At 45.7% G+C, this 22,344-nt stretch overlaps 1 protein-coding gene and 1 pseudogene across 2 annotated transcripts; both read right to left on the bottom strand.

Annotated features, from left to right (window-relative positions):
- Positions 1 to 2,994: 2,994 nt before the first annotated feature.
- LOC134486903 (5.8S ribosomal RNA) lies at positions 2,995 to 3,148 on the bottom strand (annotated as a pseudogene).
- A 12,778-nt stretch (positions 3,149 to 15,926) lies between these two features.
- LOC134486534 (uncharacterized) lies at positions 15,927 to 22,025 on the bottom strand. Of its 2 annotated transcripts, none has more exons than XM_063286795.1 (2): positions 21,203 to 22,025; positions 15,927 to 21,131 (listed from the first exon to the last, which is right to left on the bottom strand). In XM_063286795.1, exon 2 carries the CDS (start codon positions 18,579 to 18,581, stop codon positions 16,758 to 16,760), a length of 1,824 nt encoding a protein of 607 aa, XP_063142865.1. In that variant the 5' UTR covers positions 18,582 to 21,131; positions 21,203 to 22,025; the 3' UTR covers positions 15,927 to 16,757. The 2 variants fall into 2 exon arrangements, with proteins under 2 accessions (XP_063142865.1, XP_063142864.1); XM_063286794.1 differs by having other exon boundaries at positions 15,927 to 21,177; positions 21,295 to 22,025.
- Between the last annotated feature and the right edge of the window lie 319 nt (positions 22,026 to 22,344).

The raw sequence follows: 22,344 nt of genomic DNA, 5'->3' as shown, positions 1-22,344 counted from the left end.
GAGGAAAGCAGCCAGTTAGACAGGACTGTGATCTAACACTTCCCTGCTTATGAAAGAAAATTCAAAAGTCACATCCAGCTGGAAAGTCTTATGAATACTATGAAGTACATATTAATGTGCGGAGCCAGGACTGCCCTAGGCTGTCTGAAAGACCTGGACAAAAGAATAACTGGAACACTAGTTCTATGCCCTTACCCAGGATCACACTTGTCAAGGCCTGTCTGATGCTGAAGCCAATGTCTTAAAGGAGTCAAGGTTGAGGGAAGAGACTCTTCCCTTAGGTTGTGGTTATCAGTTCTTAGGCAGCTGTAACTGTGGTATCCCATGTTCTTTTCATCAGCATTGTATGACTTAATCATTTGCTGACTTAGTTGTTCCCCATGTACAACCACCAGTACCTCCAGGACTGCAAATTATAAATATGATTCTACAATTTCTAATAAAGAGCAAATAAATTTCAAGCAATCTTCACAAAAATGTTTACTAACAGCAATCACATTTTAAATCAGACAAACTAAAAATAAATTGAACACCATGTGCTCCAGCTGTATATCCTCTGGACATAACCCCTAGACACCAAATTACTACAGAGGTACTTGTACAGTTTCACCCATTTTTGCTTAGTTCCCAGCAGGGAGGAAATGCAATTCATATGAATCCTAATGGGGTGACTGCTCTGCTTTTCCTATCAGTTATTTTGCTATACTGCCACTATGCCATCCTCATCGTGCAATCCTAGATAGCACAGTGATCTATGACTCCAAGATATAATGTTTGACTATGTAATTGCAAATATTGGAAGAGAAATGAAGTCTTAAACACTGCTATATATTTATTTAAATGTCCCTGTTTGTTTTATTCCAGAGACTGTGCTGCAAAAGGTATATACCCACTTCTCCCTCATTTCTTCTGCTGAAGGCTATGTGGCTCAGTTTTAATTCTCATGTGATAAAGTATCAAATTCTCTATACTATTTCAAGAGATGTATCTCTCTTATTCCTTTTCTATTTAAAGAATCTAAACTGTCCTTATATCAAACTATGCTGTTTATATAACAGGCAAACCGTGGAAGAGGGAAAAGGAACAGGGAAACTAGGCCAACTGGTAGAGCTCCTTTCATTTTGTTTCAATAAGGAATAGCCAAAGAAACAACACTACCTGGTTTGCGTGAAGGGAACAGAATGGTAAAACTTGAAACATTGGCTTGCCACTCAATACTTTAGCTTTTAATAAAAGGGCCAACAGATCTACCTCCTATTTGTTAAAAAAAGAGAATAAAAAACCACAAAAACGTTCTGTCAGCCAACTTCCCTTTAAACCTCTGTTAAACAGGAAGACTGTTTTTTTTAAACATCATTTTAAATATTTAAATATGTATTTGTGTGTGTGTGTGTGTGTGTGTGTGTGTGTGTGTGTGTGTGTCTGTATCTGTCTGTCTGTCTGTCAGTGTCTTCTGTATGGAGAGGATACTCAGAGCAGAGTGGTCAGAGGCCCAGGGGTGATGCAGCACCGCCCCCCCAGTCACCTTCCCTGCAGGGCTTTCCCAGTGGCCCCATAGCCAGTTTCAGTGGAAGGGCACCTGGAGGCGGCCAGTCGAGGGCTGGGGGGGGGGGAGGATGATCGCAAACCAACCCCACCCCTGGCCCCACCGGCGCGCCCCCCCCACCCCGTGCCTGCCGCCTGAGCGCCCACTGACCCTCCCCCTCGTTGGGAGGAGCGGGTTGGGCGGTGACAGCGGGAGGAGTGGAGAGGGGAAATAGATATGTGGGTGGAGGGGTCGGGAGGAAAGGGGAGCGGGAAAGATCTGCAGGCATCACCAGCACTGCAGAACGTGCGCAGCTGGATTGAATCCTGCGGGCGGACTGCGGGGACCCCACTCGTTTACCTCTTAAAGGTTTCACACCCTCTTGAACTCTCTCTTCCATGGTCTTTTCAACTTTTCCTTACTGTACTTCTTGGCTATCAGTCTCGTGCCGGTATTTAGCCTTAAATGGAGTTTACCACCCGCTTTGGGCTGCACTCCCAAGCAACCAGACTCTGGGAAGACCCGGGCCCGGCACGCCTGGACCCGCTACCGGCCTCACACCGTCCATGGGCTGGGCCTCGATCAGAAGGACTTGGGCCCCTCACGAGCGGCGCCGGGGAGTGGGTCTTCCGTACGCCACATTTCCCGCGCCACGGCACGCGGCGGGGATTTGGCGCTGGACTCTTCCCTGTTCACTCGCCGTTATTGAGGGAATCCTGGTTAGTTTCTTTTCCTCCGCTGACTAATGTGCTTAAATTCAGCGGGTTGCCACTTCTGATCTGAGGTCACGGTCGAGAGGGGAAGGAGGAAAGGAGGGCGCGCGCGGCCATGGACGGACTAACGGAGAAGAGAGCGAGCGGGGGCCAGGGTCACAGGCCGGGGCCTGTGACCTCTCTACCCCGGCCAGCTCCCACATCCCGGGGGGCAAGTCGCATCAGCAAACGACTGGTGCCCTAGTGGTCGGCACCCGGCAGAGGGAAGGGGGGGAGGAAAGATGCCTGAGACCAGCCCTGGCGGGTGCAGTATTCTCCCCCTCTAAGGTCACTCTCTCCTCGCGCAGTGCGGGGCGGCGGCAGATGCACTGAGCCAGTGTGCGGGGCCCGCCTCCCACCAGTCCAGAGGCACTATGACCGACTCAGGTGACAAGGCCCCTCTCGCGCCCAGGCACCTGACCGGCCCATGCCAACGCGTCCCCACGGTGGGGAGAGAGGGCGAGGACGGGAGCGGGAGCGGTGGAGTGAGCAGGAAGGAGCCAGGAGGAGGTGGCCAGCGTGCGGCGCCAGTGGATGGGGAGGAGGAGGCCCTCTCAGACCCACCAGGCTTGGAAGAACGCTGGACGCAGCCCACGTCTGAACTTCAGGAGACTGAGGGCCGAGGGGAGAGGCCCTTGGAGCAGAGTCCCAGCCATGCGATACGCCCCCCCCCCCAAGGGAGCGAAACCGCAGAGGGGGCAGCGATTGAGCCTCAAGAGACTATCAGACAGGTGTAGCCCCGGGAGGAACCCAGGGCCGCAAGTGCTTTCGAAATGTCCATGATTAAGGTGTCCTGCAATTCACATTAATTCTCGAAAGCTAGCTGCGTTCTTCATGGACGCATGAACCAAGTGACCCACAGCGTTTTGGTATCTGGGATGTGAGCAGACTTGTACGGGTGCTAATGAAAGACCCTCAGAGAGAATCTTCCTTCAGGAAGGAGATCCCCAAGCTCAATGACCCCGCCGAGACCACCGGATGCAATCAGCAAGAGGGTTTTTTTTGTCCAGATACACAGGTACAGGCGGGCATCTCAGTCAGCTCGGGAGGACTGGTGCACCGAGCAAGACCAGGGATGGGTTTTTATAGGGTTCTGGGGAGCAGAAGCAGGCATACAGAAGCAGATGCATGGTTACAGGGACTTGATTGGTGGATACAAATGAGGCGCAGATGCATGGTTACATAGCAAAAGAGTACTTGCAGGCTGGGGCGTCCAGAATGTCAGGAGCTAGGGGCTTATCCCTTCCTTCCAGATAGCCTATGAGTCACCACTGATAACTCAGGCTGGTTCCTGCATTCATTTTTCCTTATCTTTATGGTCTGTTAGTCTTAAAGGTAGGGTAGACCCCACAGGGCCTGGGCGTGCCTAGGCTCCCCCGGGCCTGTTTTAGCTCTGAGTATGTGAATTTTGAAACTTACTCTTTTAACTTCATATTTTTTAAACCTTAAATCTGTATAATTTTCCTTTCACTAACAATGGCACCAGCTCCCCCGCCCGCCCCTGCTGCATCTACACTGAAATGTACTATATGTAACTAGAGAAATAAAACAAAATGTTCTCCTTTATAACCAAATCAGGAATACTACTAGGAGATTCCAGGTTTCTTAGTCACATCGTGAAATAGAATCAAGTGACCTTGTTCCAATATCATATTCTTTGTTCTTTCTGAGATATGAGGTAGAGGATGAAAGAAAATACCCCAACAACCTGGGTTTAGGGTAATGTATTAGTTAAAAATGTCAAGTGTATGAGTCCAAGGGGATCTGCAATCCATCAGGAGTCATGGAATACTTCCACTGGACTCTCCACAGTGGTTGCCTGTGCAGGATTTTGTTGCTGAATCAGCACTCATTTTTCAAATTTAGAAGACATCAAAATATAGACAAGAGGGATCATCCTCATATTCATTTACAAAGCACCCCCACAAGTTTTCTATTGTCTTACTAGGAAAGGATAAATTTAAAAGAGTAAAACAATATTATTATACTCAAGGAAAAATCTTGTGTCAAAGAAACAAAACAACACTTAAAGGCAAAAGTCTATGTTTTTCAATAGAGTGACTATAAGGAAAAGAAGTACACTTTAAGCAGCAATTGTTGTTATCTTCTTCAAATTTATGGAGCATGGATGTTATAAAATGAATGATAAGATAAAATAACAATGTAGGGTTAGAAGCTAATTGAGAGAGGAGCAGAAATTAAAATCAAAGCAGCTCAGGGCATCAAAGAAGCCTGTGGTAAAACCAAATCTGCAGCAACACAATTGTAAGTAATACCCATTATGGAAAAGTAAAAGACAATTCAAAAGGCACATTAACGTATATGATGGACACTTGTGTCAACTTAGATTTAGATACCTCTATATCTGGAGGGGTTTGTATCCTATTGAGAAGGCAAAATGTTCCCCTTCAGAAATTTGAAGTAGATTGAATAATTTTACCCTCTTTGTCCTAGTTAAAAAAAAATAAGGCCAGAAAATAATTTAAATTGTAAATGTGGGGGGTGTTTATTAAATTATGTGTAAATATCTGTCTGCATAGGGTTGCCTGTGAAGGCTAGAAAAGGAAGGATATTGAGTACCTGAAACTGAAATTACCAGTGATTATGAGTCATCTTGTCCTTTGAATCTAACATGGGTCTTCTTCAAAAGTAGTACATGTTCTTAACTTCTCCGTCATCTCTCCAGTCTCCTGTAAAAATAAGTTAAAAAATGATTTCTGTTGCCTAAACACAGGGAGGCTGAATGAACATAATGATTCTGAGGTTATTTTTAAAGATGAAATTCATTATGATAGGTAATGGGCATAATATATCTAAAACTAAGAAAAGATAAAGTGCAAAAAATAAGGAACAGTGTGCTGTATGAGAAATGTTACAGGGTAAAAAATGACACGAAACTTTCTAAAGAGGCTTGAGTCTGCTTATAAGGTCGCAGTACTTTGTGTGTACATGTTTGTGTGGGGGTACATGTGTCTGCAGGTGCATGTCCACAGGTGTGAATAAGGAAGTCAAAGGTCAATACTGGGTATCATTCTCAGTCACTCTACTGTATTGATTTTGTGACATGGTCTCAAGCTGACCATGAAATTACCAATTTAGCTAGACTGGGGCTCTGTCAAGCCACAGGGTTTCTTTCTTCTCCATTTCACAGGCACCAGGATGATTAGCTTGGAACATAGTCCCATGACATTTTACATGTTCTCTGGAGACTGCACTCAGATGCATGTATCAGAAATAATTTAGCAGAGGTGCTACCTCTTTCTGGCAGTGGCCATGTAGCTGCTACAAGGAATAGCATGTGAGAGCTTCAGTGACAGGATTCTACTGTAGCAAGTCCGTGGAAAACACTTTTCATTTGACAAGGTAAATTTGGTGGCCTTTATATTTAGTACCAAGTTTGCATGCCCTACAAGCTCTCCTTTCCTTCATTGTACTGCATATAATCATTATCAAAATTGTATCACTTCATCAGTCATGGACAAGGCCATCTGGAGTCACACAGACTAAGTCACTGTGGATGATTCTACATTTTTCAAAACTCTTTCAAGGGAAAAAATGTTCTTCACCTCTTTTGGTATCTATCAATCCTCCAGATGTTACTATAAATCCTGGGAATTTGAGACTTATAATCATATCTTTAGAGAAGTACCCAGTCACACTGAGCAAGTCTGTGTCAGTTGTGGAGAGAGGTAGTTCCTGCTTACAAAACTGTTTTTAAGAAGCTATAGCTGATTAGTAGAGACATGGAAAATGCAGAGATTATGTTGGATTGATAGAGACTTGAAAATGGCTCTCAGAATGATTACATCTTACAAAGATCTATATATTAGAAAAATGTCTAGAAGATCTGCTTTGTAAAATGAACTTGTTTGTCTGCAATTAAAAAGGAATTATGATAGGAGATAATAGCTAGAGATAGTTTACCAACAAATGTTTAATTCGGCCTCTCACCATGCATAACTATGTAAGCATGTTTGCTACCAGACCGGTATGTCTTCCTGTTTACAGGACATGCCTCGCCAGACATCTCTTTTGTATTGCTGAAATTGTGCTTTTTAATGCTAAATAAGTTTAGGTGGTGACTGATCCAAGGAATGTGAGAAGGAGGAAGGGGAACTATTGGGGGCTTTGTGTAAAGATAGAGCTTTTGAAATGTGGATATTATGATTTCTTTTAATAATGTAAGCAGTGATATCACTGCTTGGGTAAGCACAATTGTCATTGTATAAATATAGAAGGCTCAAGTTATTTGTGGCCACTTGCCTAAAAATCAAAAGCTGGTCAGTGTCTTCACTTTTGTTAACTCCCCATCTCCATCTCAGGACCTAAACATTATAGCTAGAACTGGCATTGGCATCTTCTTGGTTCCTAAATTTTAATTTTTTAAAAATTTTTATTAGATATATTTCTTTACTTACATTTCAAACATTATACCCCTTCCCAATTTCCTGTGTATAAGCCCCCATTCCCTCCCATCCCCCTCCCCCATACAGGTATTCCCCCTATACATCCACTCTATTCCCCCCCTCCCCATATTCCCCTGCACTGGTGCTCCAACCTTGGCAAGACCGGGGGCTTCCCCTTCCCCTGATGCCCCAACAAGTCTGTTCTCTGCTATATATGCGGTTGGATCCATGGATTATTCCATGTATAGTCTTTCTTTACTGGTTTAGGCCCTGGAAGCTCTGTTTGGTTGGCATTGTTGTTTTGATGGGGATGCAGGCTCCTTCAGCTCTTTCAATATTTCGTCTCATTCCCTCCAAGGGTCTTGTTCTCAGGTCAGTAGTTTGCTGCTAGCATTGACTTCTGTATTGGACATGCTCTGGATGTGTCTCTCAGGAGAGATCTATATCTGGTTCATTTCAGGATGCATTTTATAACTTCATCAATCTTATCTAGTATACATATATATACATATACATATACATATACATATACATATACATATACACATACACATACACATACACATACACATACACATACACATACACATATACATATACATATACATATACATATACATATACATATACATACATGTATGTACATATATACATATACATACATACATACATACATACATACATACATACATACATACATACATATCCCCTATTAAGAAGGAGTGGGAGCATCTGAATTTTGGTCATCCTTCTTCTTGAGCTTCCTGTGGTCTGTGGACTGCATCTTGGGTAATTCGAGCTTTTTGGCTAATATCCACTTATAAATGGGTGCATACCAAGTGTGTTTTCCTGGACTGAGTAACCTTACTCAGGATGATATTTTCTAGTTCAATCCATTTGTCTATGAATTTCATGAAGTCATTGTTTTTGATAGCTGAGTAGTACTCCACTGTGTAGATGTACCATTTTTGAATCCACTCCTCTGTTGAAGGGCATATGGGTTCATTCCAACTTCTGGCTATTATAAATGAGGCTGATATGAACATAGTGGAGCATGTGTCTTTGTTGTATGTTGGAGCATCTTTTGGGTATATGCCCAAGAGAGGTATAGCTGGGTTCTCAGGTAGTGCAATCTCCAATTTTCTGAGGAAACTTCAGACTGATTTACAAAGTGGTTGTACCAGTTTGCAATCCCACCAACAATGGAAGAGTGCGCCTCTTTCTCCACATCCTCCCCAGCATCTGCTGTCAACTGCGTTTTTTATATCAGCTTTTCTGAATGGTGTGAGGTAGAATTTCAGGGTTGTTTTGATTTACATTTCCCTGATGTCTCCGGATATTGAACATTTCTTTAGCTGTTTTTTGGCCATTCAATAACCTTCAGCTGAGAATGATTTGTTTAGCTCTGTACCCCATTTTTAATAGGGTTATTTCACTCTCTGGATTCTAACTTCTTGAGTTTTTTGTATGTTTTAGATATTAGCCCTGTATCAGATGGAGGATTGCTAAAGATCTTTTCCCAATCTGTTGGTTGCCATTTCATCCTATTGACAGTGTCTTTTGCTGTACAAAAGATTTGCAGCTTTATGAGGTCCCATTTGTCGATTTTTTTAAAATTTTTTTTTATTACCTTGAGTATTTCTTATTTACATTTCGAGTGTTATTCCCTTTCCCGGTTTCTGGGCCAACATCCCCCTAGCCCCTCCCCCTCCCCTTCATTATGGGTGTTCCCCTCCCCATCCTCCCCCCATTTCCACCCTCCTTCCAACAATCACATTCTCTGGGGGTTCAGTCTTAGCAGGACCAAGGGCTTCCCCTTCCACTGGTGCTCTTACTAGGATATTCATTGCTACCTATGACGTCGGAGTCCAGGGTCAGTCCATGTATATTCTTTACGTAGTGGCTTAATCCCTGGAAGCTCTGGTTGCTTGGCATTGTTGTTCATATGGGGTCTTGAGCCCCTTCAAGCTCTTCCAGTTCTTTCTCAGATTCCTTCAATTGGGGTCCTAATTTCAGTTCAGTGGTTTGCTGCTGGCATTCGCCTCTGTATTTGCTGTATTCTGGCTGTGTCTCTCAGGAGAGATCTACATCCGGCTCCTGTCAGCCTGAACTTCTTTGCTTCATCCATCTAGTCTAATTGGGTGGCTGTATATGAATGGGCCACATGTGGGGCAGGCTCTGAATGGGTGTTCCTTCTGTGTCTGTTTTAATCTTTGCCTCTCTATTCCCTGCCAAGGGTATTCTTGTTCCCCTTTTAAAGAAGGAGTGAAGCATTCACATTGTGATCATCCATCTTGAGTTTCATGTGCTATATGCATCTAAGGTAATTCAAGCATTTGGGCTAATAGCCACTTATCAATGAGTGCATACCATGTGTGTTTTTCTGTAATTGGGTTACTTCACTCAGGATGATATTTTCCACTTCCAACCATTTGCCTATGAATTTCATCAAGGCATTCTTTTTCATAGCTGAGTAATATTCCATTGTGTCGATGTACCACATTTTCTGTATCCATTCCTCTGTTGAAGGGCATCTGGGTTATTTCCAGCTTCTGGCTATTATAAATAAGGCTGCTATGAACATAGTGGAGCACGTGTCTTTTTTCTATGTTGGGGTGTCTTTTGGGTATATGTCCAAGAGAGGTATAGCTGGATCCTCAGGTATGTCAATGTCCAATTTTCTGAGGAACCTCCAGACTGATTTCCAGAATGGTTGTACCAGTCTGCAACCCCACCAACAATGGAGGAGTATTCCTCTTTCTCCACATCCTCGCCAGCATTTGCTGTCACCTGAGTTTTTGATCTTAGCAATTCTCACTGGTGTGAGGTGAAATCTCAGGGTTGTTTTGATTTGCATTCCCATATTTGCCGATTCCTGATATTAGAGCATGAGCCATTGGCGTTTTGTTCAGTTAATTTGCCCAGTGCCCATGTGTTTGAGACACTTCCCCATTTTTTCTTCTCTTAGAGTGAGTGTATCTGGTTTTATGTGAAGGGCCTTGATCCACTTGGACTTAAGCTTTGTACATTGTAATAAGAATGGATCAATTTGCATTCTTCTACCTGCTGACCTCCAATTGTACCAGCACCATTTGTCGAAAATGTTATTTTTCTGCCATAGGATGGTTTTAGCTCCTTTGTCAAAGATCAAGTGAGTATAGGTGTATGGGTTTATTTCTGGGTCTTCAATTCTATTCCACTGATCTATCTGTATGTCTCTGTACCAATCCCATACAGTTTTTATGCCGATTCCTCTGTAATACTGCTTGAAGTCAGGGATAGTGATTCTCACGGAAGTTCTTTTAATATTGAGTATAGTTTTTGCTATCCTGGGTTTTGCAAATTGCTCTTTTTATCTCTATAAAGAGTTGAGTAGGGATATTGATGAAGATTGTATAGAATCTATAGATTGCTTTTGGCAAAATGGCCATCTTTACTATATTAATCCTGCCAATCCATGAGCATGGAAGTTCTTTCCATCTTCTCAGTTCTCCTCAATTTTTTTCTTAAGAGACTTGAAGTTCTTGTCATACAGATCTTTCGTTTGTCTGGTTAAAGTCACACCAAGATATTTTATATTACTTGGGAATATTGTGAAGGGTGTCATTTCCTTAATTTTTTTCTCAGCCTGTTTATCCTTTGAGTAGAAGAAAGCTACTGAATTGTTTGAGTTAATTTTATATCCCGGTACTTTGCTGAAGTTGTTTATCAGGTTAAGTAGTTCTCAGGTGGAACTTTTGGGGTCACTTAACTATACTATCATATCATCTGCAAATAGTGATAATTTGATTTCTTCCTTTCAAATTTGTATCCCTTTGACCTCTTTTCACTGTCTGATTGATCTGGCTATGACTTCGACTATTAGATTGAATAAGTGGGCAGTCTTGTTTAGTTCCTGATTTTAGTTGAGTTGCTTTAATTTTCTCTCCATTTAGTTTGATGTAAGCTATTGGTTTGCTGTATATTGCTTTTCTATGTACAGATATGGGTCTTGAATTCCTGATTTTTTCCAGGACTTTTATCATGAAGGTGTGTTGAACTTTGTCAAATGCTTTTTCAGCATCTAATCAAATGAACATTTCATTCTTATCTTTGGGTTAGTTTATATAGTGGATTGCATTGATGGATTTTCGTATATTAAACAATCCCTGAATCCCTGGAATAAAGCCTAATTGATTATGATGGATGATCATTTCGATGTGTTCTTGGATTCCGTTTGTAAGACATTTATGAGTATTTTGCATCAATAATCATAAGGGAAATTGGTCTGAACTTCTTTTTCTTTGTTGGGTCTTTGTGTGGTTTCAGTGTAAGATTAATTGTATAATCTTATTTTACAATTATTAATTCATAGAAGGAAGTTAGGTGTGTTCCATCTGTTTCAATTCTGTAGAATAGTTTGAACAATATTAGTATGAGGTCTTCTGTGAAGGTCTGGTAGAATTCAGACCTGAAACTGAAAGAGCGTACCCCTAAACGGGGAGCCGCGTCTCTCACTCCGATCGCTGGGTGGGATGCCCCCAGAAATCACGAGTAGCCATTCTTGATGTAACAGCAAGAGGTAGGTTTTATTAACGAGATCCCGGGTCTTAGCGGGATCCTGGGTCGACTCGTATCTCACACAGGAGACAGAGGAATCGACCCCGAGCTTCCAAACTCGGGGGTTTATATAGGGGAGGTAAGGGGCATTCGTGAGGTTACACATGATTGGTCAATTCAAAAGGTGCACAGTTACTTTCGGCGCGAAATGACTTCAGCAAGGAGTATGTGTTATCTAGCAGCTCGGCAGGCAGATAGGGTGGCTCATCTCACTCAGGGGGGTGAAGGAAGGGGAGGGGGTGGCTATGGATGGTCAGTGTCCTTGGGGCTGATAGCTGGTTTGGCAAGTCCTATCTCTGGTTCTCCCTCAGGCACGTCCGGCCCTGCACATCCGGACTCTGACAATGAGCAACCTTTATGAAACTCTAGTTCTGCACATTTGGGCTCTGACAATGAGTAACCTTTATGAAACTCTAGTTCTACATTCCCCACTTCTTTTTTTTTGTTAATAGTTCTAATCTTAGAACTTCATGGAGAACTCAGCTTCATCTAGCATAACAGCTTGGTATTGTTGTCTTAACATGAGGATTCTAATCTGAACACTATCCAAGCCTATACACCGAGGTCATGACTAGCTTTTAGAACTTCTAAGCTTATACAGACTGTGATCCCTGAGGCACAGTCCCAAGAAGTGTTAAGAGTACGAACATATGCAATGTTACATCATTTGTAATGGAAATCAAGCCTATTCTACACCTATCTTAATAGTACCCAGGACAAACATGACTGAATTTCCCTCTAGGTCCCAGCTCTCAGCCCCAACAGCTAGTACGCGGCTGGTGAGGGCTGAGAATTGACAGCTGTCAGGGTGGTCAGCAGCACCAGGTATGGTCCTTTCCAGCGAGGCTCAAGTGTCTGGGCTCAGTGTAGCAGCAGTCTCCTGGAACTCATGACTGATGAGATGTCTCAGGGGTCTCCGGAGCATAGGCTGCTGTCAGCTGTGAGCAGATTTCTTTCTGTATCACCTGTAGGTCTTTTAGCCTGGCACACAAATCATTATTACTATGGCACTATGACATGTTGGTTCAGTAACATCATCTAATACAGTCAGGGGGGGCTGAGGCCCCATATCAAAGGGGGTAAGGCTGAATCTGGAAGGGGTATTTCTTGCTCTGAAGAGAGCAAGAGGGAAGGAGTGTCACCCAGTCTGTGCCAGTCTCCATGGTTAATTTAATTTGGTCAGGGTCTCTTTTAAAATTTTATTTATTTACTCTACCTGTCCTGAACTTTGAGGTCTGTAAATACAATGTAGTTTCCAATTGACCTCTAAATACTTGGCCACACCCTGGCTTACCTTGGCAATGAAAGTAGGGCCTATGTCTGACCAGATTACCTTGGGCATTCCAAATTGGGAGAAGATTTCTTCCAGTATCTTCTTGATGATTGCAGAGGCCGTCTCTCATTTGGTGAGGAAACCTTCTATCTATTCCTGAAAAAGTATCTACAAGCACTAGGAGATACTTGTGATTATATTTTTCTGGTTTTATCTCAGTGAAGTTCACTTCGACTTTTCACTAAACTCTCTAGGTCTCTTTGCCCTGTTTGCTTGCTAAGCATTCACTTATTGACATACCTTATACTTTCTACTGTCTCTCAGGCTAAAATCTTAAAGTCTGTTACATACACCTTAACTACTTGGACAAACTTCTTATCTCCTAAATGAGTCCATTTCTGTACTTGGCAAAGTGAGTCTTTTCTTTGTTCTCTGGGGAGTATAGCTTTCCCCTCAAGTGTGCCATTGTCCTTTATCTTTTAAGCAATTTGGGCCTTTTCTAAGTGAGGCCATCCCTTAGTCCGATCCTAGTTCTCAGTGGCTGTCTCTTGCAGGCCTGCAACCAGGATAGGCTCCTGCATAGCCATTTTTCGAGCCACTTGATCTGCTTCGTTATTGCCCCATGCCACTGAATCACTTCCCTCCTGATATCCTGAGCAATGAATAGTACTCACAGTTGTTGGCTTCACCAGGGCATCCAAGAGATGGTAAAGGAATCTGCGGCACTGATGTACTGGGGGGTTGAGGTTCAGCCATCCCAGATGACATTGTGTTGTCCACCATGGCAGCACCCACTTATCTCTGACCTTCATGAAGAGAACTGTTCCCGTCTGTAGACAAGGTAGCCTTGGCCTTTAGCAGGGGTCAATCAGCCAGTCGCAGAGGTCTTTCCTCCACCCATGGGCTTCTGTCAGTGCTTGACACTCGTGCTGTGGTGGCTCCAGGTCTGGATTGGGCAGCAAGGTGACCAGATTGTCCCCAACCAGTGGAGGATCTATTCCATGGCAGCTGACCAGTGGTCCCATCTTTTGGGACACTCTATTCAAAGGCAAGACATCAGCCACTCTATCACAGTTTAAGTCCTGGATTGGGTGATAATTAGTGCCCGGCTGGCAGGAGCGATGTGTTCCAAGCAAAACAGCACTAAGCCATTGATCTCCCAGCATCAGGTACTGGTGCACTGAGACAGATCTTAAGCTCCACATACACAGTCTGCAGATATGCATACACATGGCCTCACCCAGCCATTTTAGCCCATGCAAGCCAATTTGGAGAGCAATTTTCTCATGAGCAAGGGATAGGGGCAGTCAGGGATGACCATGAATTAGTGGGTGGGTTACCCGGCCCACGCCAAGGTCCACTGTTCTTCGGGCAGTCCATAAGTATTGTTCGTTGCCAGTAGCTCCTTGCACTCAAGGTCTTTGGATATTGGCCCACTGGGGGGCATAGGAGCACAGAGCATTGGGTCCCTGTATCCACACTTCCCTTCTATCTCTGTACATAGCCAGCACTCTAGGACCAAGAATCTCTCCAGTGGCCCCTCTTGTTCTTTCTTGGGCAGTCCCTGACCCAGTGTCCTTTTTTCTTTGCATTAGGCACACTGATCTTTAGCCAGGAATTCTCTTCTGTTGCCAGGTACTATCTTCCTAGGCTCCCTAACTACTGTGGCCAGTATATGTTCCTCTCTCATCTTTTATCTCTCTTTAGCTCTCTAACTTCCTCTTCTTTTTGTCTCTTTTCTTCCCTAGCTTTCTGCTCTTTTTAACTCTTTCTCTGTAACTTGTACTAACTCTCAGCAACTTAACTTAACCCTTTAAATTTCTGTAACTTTCTCTTTATATACTTTCCTTATCTTAGCCAGATTGGTGGGGCATTTTCCAGCCCCTCAGAGACCCACCCTTGGAGCCTGGCGGCAGACCTGGCACTCCCTACCTTCAGGCGTCTGAAGAGAGCAGGCTGAAGTGAGGGCCTTCTATCCATGTCTGGAACATTTTTTTTCTGGCCTCTAGTAGGATTCCATCTTTCATCATTGGTAAAGAAGACCTGTAACAGTTACTAACAAGCATCTCAAATGGGATGGTGAGAAAACAAGAGAATCTTGTGAAGAGGGCAAACAGCATTTATCTCTCTTCAGTGTCAGCTCCGTGGCTTTGCCTCTCAAGAGAACCAGCTTTCAAATGACACTAGGCTTTTAGTAACAACTAATAACAAAAGGATGGAGAGATGGTTAGAACCTGGTTGCTAGATGCCAGGTGGCTGACAGAAGAATCGTAACCAAGTCACCTGGGGCTATCAGGACCTCAGTAGTAGCCTTTACCAAACTGTCTCACTGGGTTTAAAGGCCCATGGAAAAGAAAACATTAATCCTGACCTTGGCCACCGCCAAGTAATTTAGTGCTGGAGACTGACTCCTCCCTTGGAATAAAGACAGCAGATAAGGCAGGCTTCCTTAAAGAACTTCTCTAAATGAGCGCTCTCCTACTGTGTGTTTTCCTTATAGCCCCACCTCACTCTCAGCCATTTTAGATCATTCTTCCTGTAGCATTTCTAACATAGCCTGTCCCTTTTTTTTTTATAGCCTATTGACAGCATTTCTGATCTTTTAGGCAGCTAAGCACTAAGTGTCATACCGGCTGAAACTCCGCCTTTAAGATTCTTTGCTCCCAAGCAAAATTTAAATCCTTTTCCAGCTTATCTCAGCTGTCCACCATGAGATTCCCAGAGATCGCGAACCAAGGTGTAGTAATTCACTAAGAAATCTCTCTATAATGTTTCTTTTTACCTTAAGTCTTTTCCTTTTAAACAACTCCTGAAGAGCCAGAAAAATTGGGTGAGACTTGAGAAGTCCCCATGCTCGCTGCAGCAGCTCCGCAGCTAATTTCGCTCCCCTCTACTGTGTGCTGCGAGCACAAGCACAGATAAAACACTATTTTAACAATTAACTTTGGCTATTCACCAACACACCTCCACCAGAGCGGTGTCCATAAGATTAAGTTTCTTACTCACTAAGCATTAAGGGGACCAAGTAAAACTCTTCCACGAACAAAGCAAAACATGATTTCAAACACAGTCGTCAGTCCAAAGTCAAACACGAAACAAAAGCCAAAAAAGACACTTGACAATACCACAGAAAACAAACCAGACAAGCAAGACTGAAACAAAGCATCCTATAACCAATTTCCACAGATGCCTGGTACCTTCAGTACCTGGCCCAAACTGCAGCTTAACCTTAGCTGCTTCTGGGATACCAAACACAGAAACAGAATACAGACAACAGACACTAACACATCTAAGTGAAAAGCTCTCAGGGAGAACTTTCCCTCGGGATGGAGACCCTCCAACTCCAAAGACCAGACCGAGACACCACAGGATGCAACCAGCAAGAGGATTTGGTTTATTGTCGGGATACACAGGCACAGGCACCTGCGGGCGCTTCAGTCACTCGGGGGACTGGCGCGCCCCACGGAACCAAGGATGGGCTTTTATAGGATTTTGGGGAGCAGAAGCAAGCATACAGAAGCAGATGTATGGTTACAGGGATATAATTGGTGGATTCTAATATGGCAAGGGTTTAGCCCGGGGGCAAGTTTCCTAGCTACCTTCCTGAAACATAACGGCTGACTCGGCCCCCCAAGGGTTCAGCCCGGGGGCAAGTTTCTTAGCTACCTTCTTGGAACATAACGACTGACTCGGCCCCCCACCAGGGTGTGGGACCTCTCTCGGGGCTTTTTTTTTCATTGTCAGGTGCTCAACCGAAGTCGTCCTGTTGCCAGGCCTTCAACCAAACACATCCTGCTTGGCAGCCGCTGTGTACTCAGTGTTCTAACCTTTCCCTGAACCAGTCATCTTAAGTACAGCCTTGCAAAATGGCGTTACTGCTGCTAAGCTGGGGTCTTTCATTCCCCCATTTTTTTGCTAACTTTGAGTGAAATCTTTCACTCGACTTGGTCAAGAAATTTCTGTCTGGTGGGGGCTTATTCCCCCACTGACTCTAGGCCACAAAAGGGCTAGGAGGAGCCACGTAGGTGTTTTAACTTTAAGGGGTTTGGAGTGTGCTGAACTCTCCATGTCTGGGGTGTAGTGTTGTGATTAGTCAATTCTTCAGACCGGACTGTCTTGACGTGTGGTGTGTGGATCTAAGCCGAGACTCCGTCTACCTTTAGGGCGGTCGGGGTAGTCAGGAGGACGGTGTAGGGTCCTTTCTACCGTGGCTCAAGATTCTTGGTCTGGTGTCTGTGCACCCACACGGTGTCTCTAATCTGGAACAGGTGTGGCACCACCGGATGCTCAAGCTTGTCCTGGTAAGCAGCGGCCAAAGGTCTCCAGACGTCTCTCTGTACAATCTGTAGGGCCTGTAAATGGGCCCTCAGAGAAGGGCTGTCAGCAAAATCAGCAATGTTTGAATCAAAGAAATGGACAAATGGGGGTGGTGTTCCATATATTATTTCAAAAGGAGTTAGACCATGGGGGCCCGGGGTATTCCGGGCCCGATATAGAACTAGGGGAAGGAGGGCCACCCAATCCTTTGAGCCAGTTGTAAGCGTAAGTTTGGATAAAGTCTCCTTAATTGTTCTATTCATGCGTTCTACCTGACCTGAACTCTGGGGTCTATAGGCACAATGTAATTTCCAATCAATCCCCAGCAATTTGGCCACCAACTGACTTACTTGGGAGACGAAAGCGGGCCCGTTGTCCGACCCCAACGCTTGAGGCATGTCATACCTGGGAAAGATTTCCTCGAGGAGCTTCTTGGTGACCATTTTTGTAGTCTTGTGTTTTGTGGGGAAGGCTTCGACACATCCTGAGAAGGTGTCTACAAACACTAGGAGATACTTGTATCCATATATACCTGGTTTAATTTCAGTAAAATCAATTTCCCAATGGATGTCGGGACGGTGTCCCCTAGGACGAACTCCTTGTCCAATCCTGGTCCTTCCCGGGTTAACCTGAGCGCACACTTTGTAACTCTCAGTCACCTTTTGTATCGCTTTGTCCCGATTCAAAAAACACAGATTTATCTCTTCCCGATCTAGTAAGGTTTTCATCTTCTTAAACCCCAAATGGGTTAATTTGTGTAAAAAAGAGATCAATTCAAAAGTCATTTTTATTGGCATAACTGTCTTTCCTTTGTAGACCCACTGTTTTAGTTGAGGGTGGTAGATGGCCCCCATTTTTTCTAGGAGCTCTATGTCCTCATGGGCATAAACCCAACTGGTTTGTCCCACTGGTGGGGGCGTGGGTTGGTCTGGGCTATTTAAGGGCAAGATTTGTTTGCTCATGGCCACTTCTCGCGCCGTGGCATCAGCCAGCCGGTTTCCTCGTGCCTCTGGGTTGTGCCCCTTCTGGTGTCCTGGACAATACATAATACTCAGTCTTTTGGGCAAGAATAGGGCTTCTAAGAGGGCCAGAATTTCAGCCTTATTTTTAATATCTTTACCCTCAGATGTGAGCAGCCCCCGCCTCCGGTAGATCTCCCTGTGGATGTGTGCCGTGGCAAAGGCATAACGGCTGTCTGTATATATATTTAGCCTCTTACCTTTTGCCATCTTGAGCGCCTGAGTCAAGGCGATGAGTTCAGCCCGTTGTGCGGAGGTACCAGCAGGCAGGGCTTTCGCCCAAATCACTTTGTCCTCCGTAGTGACCACAGCTCCAGCCTTTCGCTCTCCCTCTGCCAAGAAGCTGTTGCCATCCGTGTACCATGTGTGGTCAGCATTCTGAAGAGGCTGGTCCGATAGGTCCGGCCTGGTTCTATGTACTTCTGTGAGGATTTGTAGGCAGTCATGCTGTTTTGCCTCCTCTGGTAGGGGAAGCAAGGTGGCAGGATTGAGGGCGACTACGGGTCCAAACTGAACCTGTTCTGCATCCAGTAACAAGGCTTGGTAGTGGGTCATGTGGGAATTAGAGAGCCAGCGGTCTGGGGGCTGTTTTACCAAGGCCTCCACTGCGTGGGGTGCTAGGATGGTGAGTGGCTGTCCCAAAGTCAATTTTCCAGCGTCCTTGATCAGGACAGCAATAGCAGCCACCATCTTTAGGCACGGTGGCCAGCCGGAGGCCACAGGGTCCAATTTCTTAGACAGGTAGGCCACAGGGCGTTTTCAGAGTCCCAACCTTTGTGTTAGGACCCCTTTAGCATACCCCTGTTTCTCATCGATGAACAGTTACTGAGCAAATTGTAAGGGTTTGGAACAGTCGGATGAATATCTTTTATCCTCTTGTTGACCTCTCTCAAGTCTTGTATTGGCCTATAATCTCCAGTGTCGGGTTTCTTAACAGGCAGAAGAGGCATATTCCAAGGCGACCGGCAGGGGACTAGGATGCCTTGATCCAGAAGCCTCGTAATGTGAGGCCTTATACCTTGATAAGCTTCATGTGACAGGGGGTATTGTTTTATGGAGACTGGAGTTGTAATTAAGGGGGGCTGTTGGAGCGCCAACCCCATCCCACCAGTCTCTGTCCAAGCCAGTGTCCTGTCCAGGTTCATAGGGTTAGAACTTGAAGGGGAGTTCCGTGGGGGCCAGTTATTTGGGCCCCTCTTTCTTCAAAATGAATTTGTGCTTTTAGTTTGGTGAGCAGGTCACGGCCCAGCAGAGGGTACGGGCAGTCTGGAACATGTAAGAAGGAATGGGTCACCTTACCGGTAGCCAGCTGAGCCCGGCGGTCCGTAGTCCATCGGTATTGTTTCTCACCAGTAGCTCTTTGTACCCAGGCCGTCCGGTCCTGAAGCTCGGGTGAGGACTGAATGCTGGGCTCCTGTGTCTACCAGGAAAGTAACCGGCTGCCCCCCAACTTTAAGCGTTACCCTGGGCTCAGGGGGGGGGGGCTCCTGGCCATGACCTCTCTAATCTTTATCTAGAGCCAAGAGGGAGGTTCGTGGTTGAGGCTTTCGGGGTCCGCCAGGCTTCTTGGGGCACTCTCTGGCCCAGTGCCCTTTCTCTTTGTAATAGGCACATTGATCTTTATCCAGCTTCAGCCCCTTTCGAGCTCCCCCCTATCTCCCTTCCTTTCTTGGCTCTGAACTATGGCGGCCAAGATTCGACTCAATTCTCTCTCTTATTAAAAAATCTTTTCATCTTCTTTAAGTAAATCCTGTAATGTATAGCCCTGCAAATTTTCTAACCTCTGTAACTTAGTCCTGATATCTGGAGCAGCCTGCCAGATGAAGGACATAGAGACACTCGTCATTTGTCCTGGGTCATCTGGGTCATAGGGAGTGTACATACGGTAGGCCTCCTTAAGTCTCTCTAGAAAGGCGGAGGGAGTTTCCCCTGCTTCCTGTAATACCTGTTTTACCTGAGCCAAATTAGTAGGGCGTCGTATAGCCCCTCGGAGACCCGCTAGAAGCAACTGGTGATAAAGGCGTAGGTGTCCCTTACCTTCAGCTGTATTAAAATCCCAGTTTGGTCCTCAGGCAGCTGGGTGGGACGCCCATCATCTCCCAGAACATGCTTTCTGGCCTCTAGGAACACTCTTTGTTTTTTTTCTGAGGTTAAGAGGGCCTGTAAGAGCTGTTGGCAGTCATCCCAAGTAGGCTGGTGGGTAAGTAAAACAGATTCTATTAGGTCAGTGAGTGCCACCGGATCTTTGGAGAAAGAAGGGTTGTGTTGTTTCCAATTGTAAATGTCAGCTGCTGAAAACGGCCAGTATTGGGTCTGGCCACCGGTTCCCTGTCTAAGTGGGAAAGCCTGGGAGGTTGTATCTGGCATCACCTCGCGCTTATTGTGCAATCTCCCTGCGACAGGGGAGAAACCCTTATCAGACTGTGGCCCGGCAACTGATCTGGCCGGCGGCTCTGCCTCCTCCATTTTAGCCGGGCCTGTCAGAGAGAAGATCTATGAGAGGGGAGTTTGGGTCTGCCGGGAGGACAGGTTTCTTAAGACGTGGCCGGCAGACCGGGCGGGGCCGAGGGGACAGGCTGGGGGTTGAGGGGAGGCCAATTCGGGTCCACGAAGGGTTCCGCCCGGGGGGGGGGGGGTTTAAGGCGAGACTCTCTCAAGTGATAATATAAGAAACCTGGTCAGGATGTCCGTGGACGACCCGATCTTTAACCTGTAAAATAATGATCTTATTAAATGTGCCATTCACTGGCCATCCCGCTCCGAAAGTGGGCCACTCGGATGTGCAGAGAGTCTGTCATTTTCTTTTTTTTTTTTTAACCTCGACGGACTGGTTGTGTGCCCGGTCGTGGACGTCTTTCTAATGATCAAGAGTGAGACTTAGGGGCGTTGTTAGGGACTGTCCCATGTTAGTTCTAAGGAAGATTAGAACACAGAGAAAACAAACAACACCAACAGTCAAACAAACAACAGACAGGCGTGCTGCACGGCTTTGGTACCAAACTGAAAGCAAAAAGTCAGATGGAGGTGGCAAAGGTCCGGGGCCCTCTGAAAGCCAAAAATACAGACAGAAGTGCCGTTAGTCCGGATCTTTCTCCTCTCCCAGATTGGGCCTCGAAAAGTCGGGCCCTAACACCCTTGGAACGTCTTCCAGGGCTGCGGGGCGAGAAGTCCGAGCTCGTCAGCTCCTTCTTCGTCCCGCCCAAATTCCAAACAACCTGGCTGAGCGCTCACAGAACAGACCTGGCTGAGCGCTCACAGAACAGACCTGGCTGAGCGCTCACAGAACCTGGCTGAGCGCTCACAGAACAGACCTGGCTGAGCGCTCACAGAACCTGGCTGAGCACTCACAGAACAGACCTGGCTGAGCGCTCACAGAACAGACCTGGCTGAGCGCTCACAGAACAGACAGAATAAGGCAGAACGAGACAAAATCAGACAGACAGACAGACGCCGGCCAGCTTACCTCCCAGTGGGTGGTCGGTGGTCCCTGGGTGGAGGATCTCCTTTCCCGGCCAATGCACCAAATGAAAAGCTCTCAGGGAGAACTTTCCCTCTGGATGGAGACCCTCCAACTCCAAAGACCAGACCGAGACACCACAGGATGCAATCAGCAAGAGGATTTGGTTTATTGTCGGGATACACAGGCACAGGCACCTGCGGGCGCTTCAGTCACTCGGGGGACTGGCGCGCCCCACGGAACCAAGGATGGGCTTTTATAGGATTTTGGGGAGCAGAAGCAAGCATACAGAAGCAGATGTATGGTTACAGGGATATAATTGGTGGATTCTAATATGGCAAGGGTTTAGCCCGGGGGCAAGTTTCCTAGCTACCTTCCTGAAACAAAACGGCTGACTCGGCCCCCCAAGGGTTCAGCCCGGGGGCAAGTTTCTTAGCTACCTTCTTGGAACATAACGACTGACTCGGCCCCCCACCAGGGTGTGGGACCTCTCTCGGGGCTTTTTTTTTCATTGTCAGGTGCTCAACCGAAGTCGTCCTGTTGCCAGGCCTTCAACCAAACACATCCTGCTTGGCAGCCGCTGTGTACTCAGTGTTCTAACCTTTCCCTGAACCAGTCATCTTAAGTACAGCCTTGCAAAATGGCGTTACTGCTGCTAAGCTGGGGTCTTTCATAAGCACACTTGTCCGTGCCTATACTTAAATAGGCAGCCGAACGCGACCTCCAAAGTCACAGTCAGATCTTTTTGACTGTCCGTTGCCGGGTCCTCCTGACAAAATTCGGCTTGTGGAACTTCTCTCACGAGTCCCAGAGCCTGCGCGATTGGGGCGTCCCCTGGTGCGCTTTCTAAAAAGGAAAAAAAAAAGAAAGAAAAAGACTATTTGGAGTAGGAAACCCTTCAGCTCAAGTACACTCAAATAGGTGGCAGGAAACCCATCTGCCCAAATGTACTCGAAAACGGGGTGCACTCAAAGTCGGGGTGGGAAGCCCTTCCAC

Source organism: Rattus norvegicus, chromosome 4 (assembly GCF_036323735.1).
Source record: "Rattus norvegicus strain BN/NHsdMcwi chromosome 4, GRCr8, whole genome shotgun sequence".
Lineage (NCBI taxonomy): Eukaryota > Metazoa > Chordata > Mammalia > Rodentia > Muridae > Rattus > Rattus norvegicus.
This window is presented reverse-complemented; position numbering and strand designations above follow the sequence as displayed.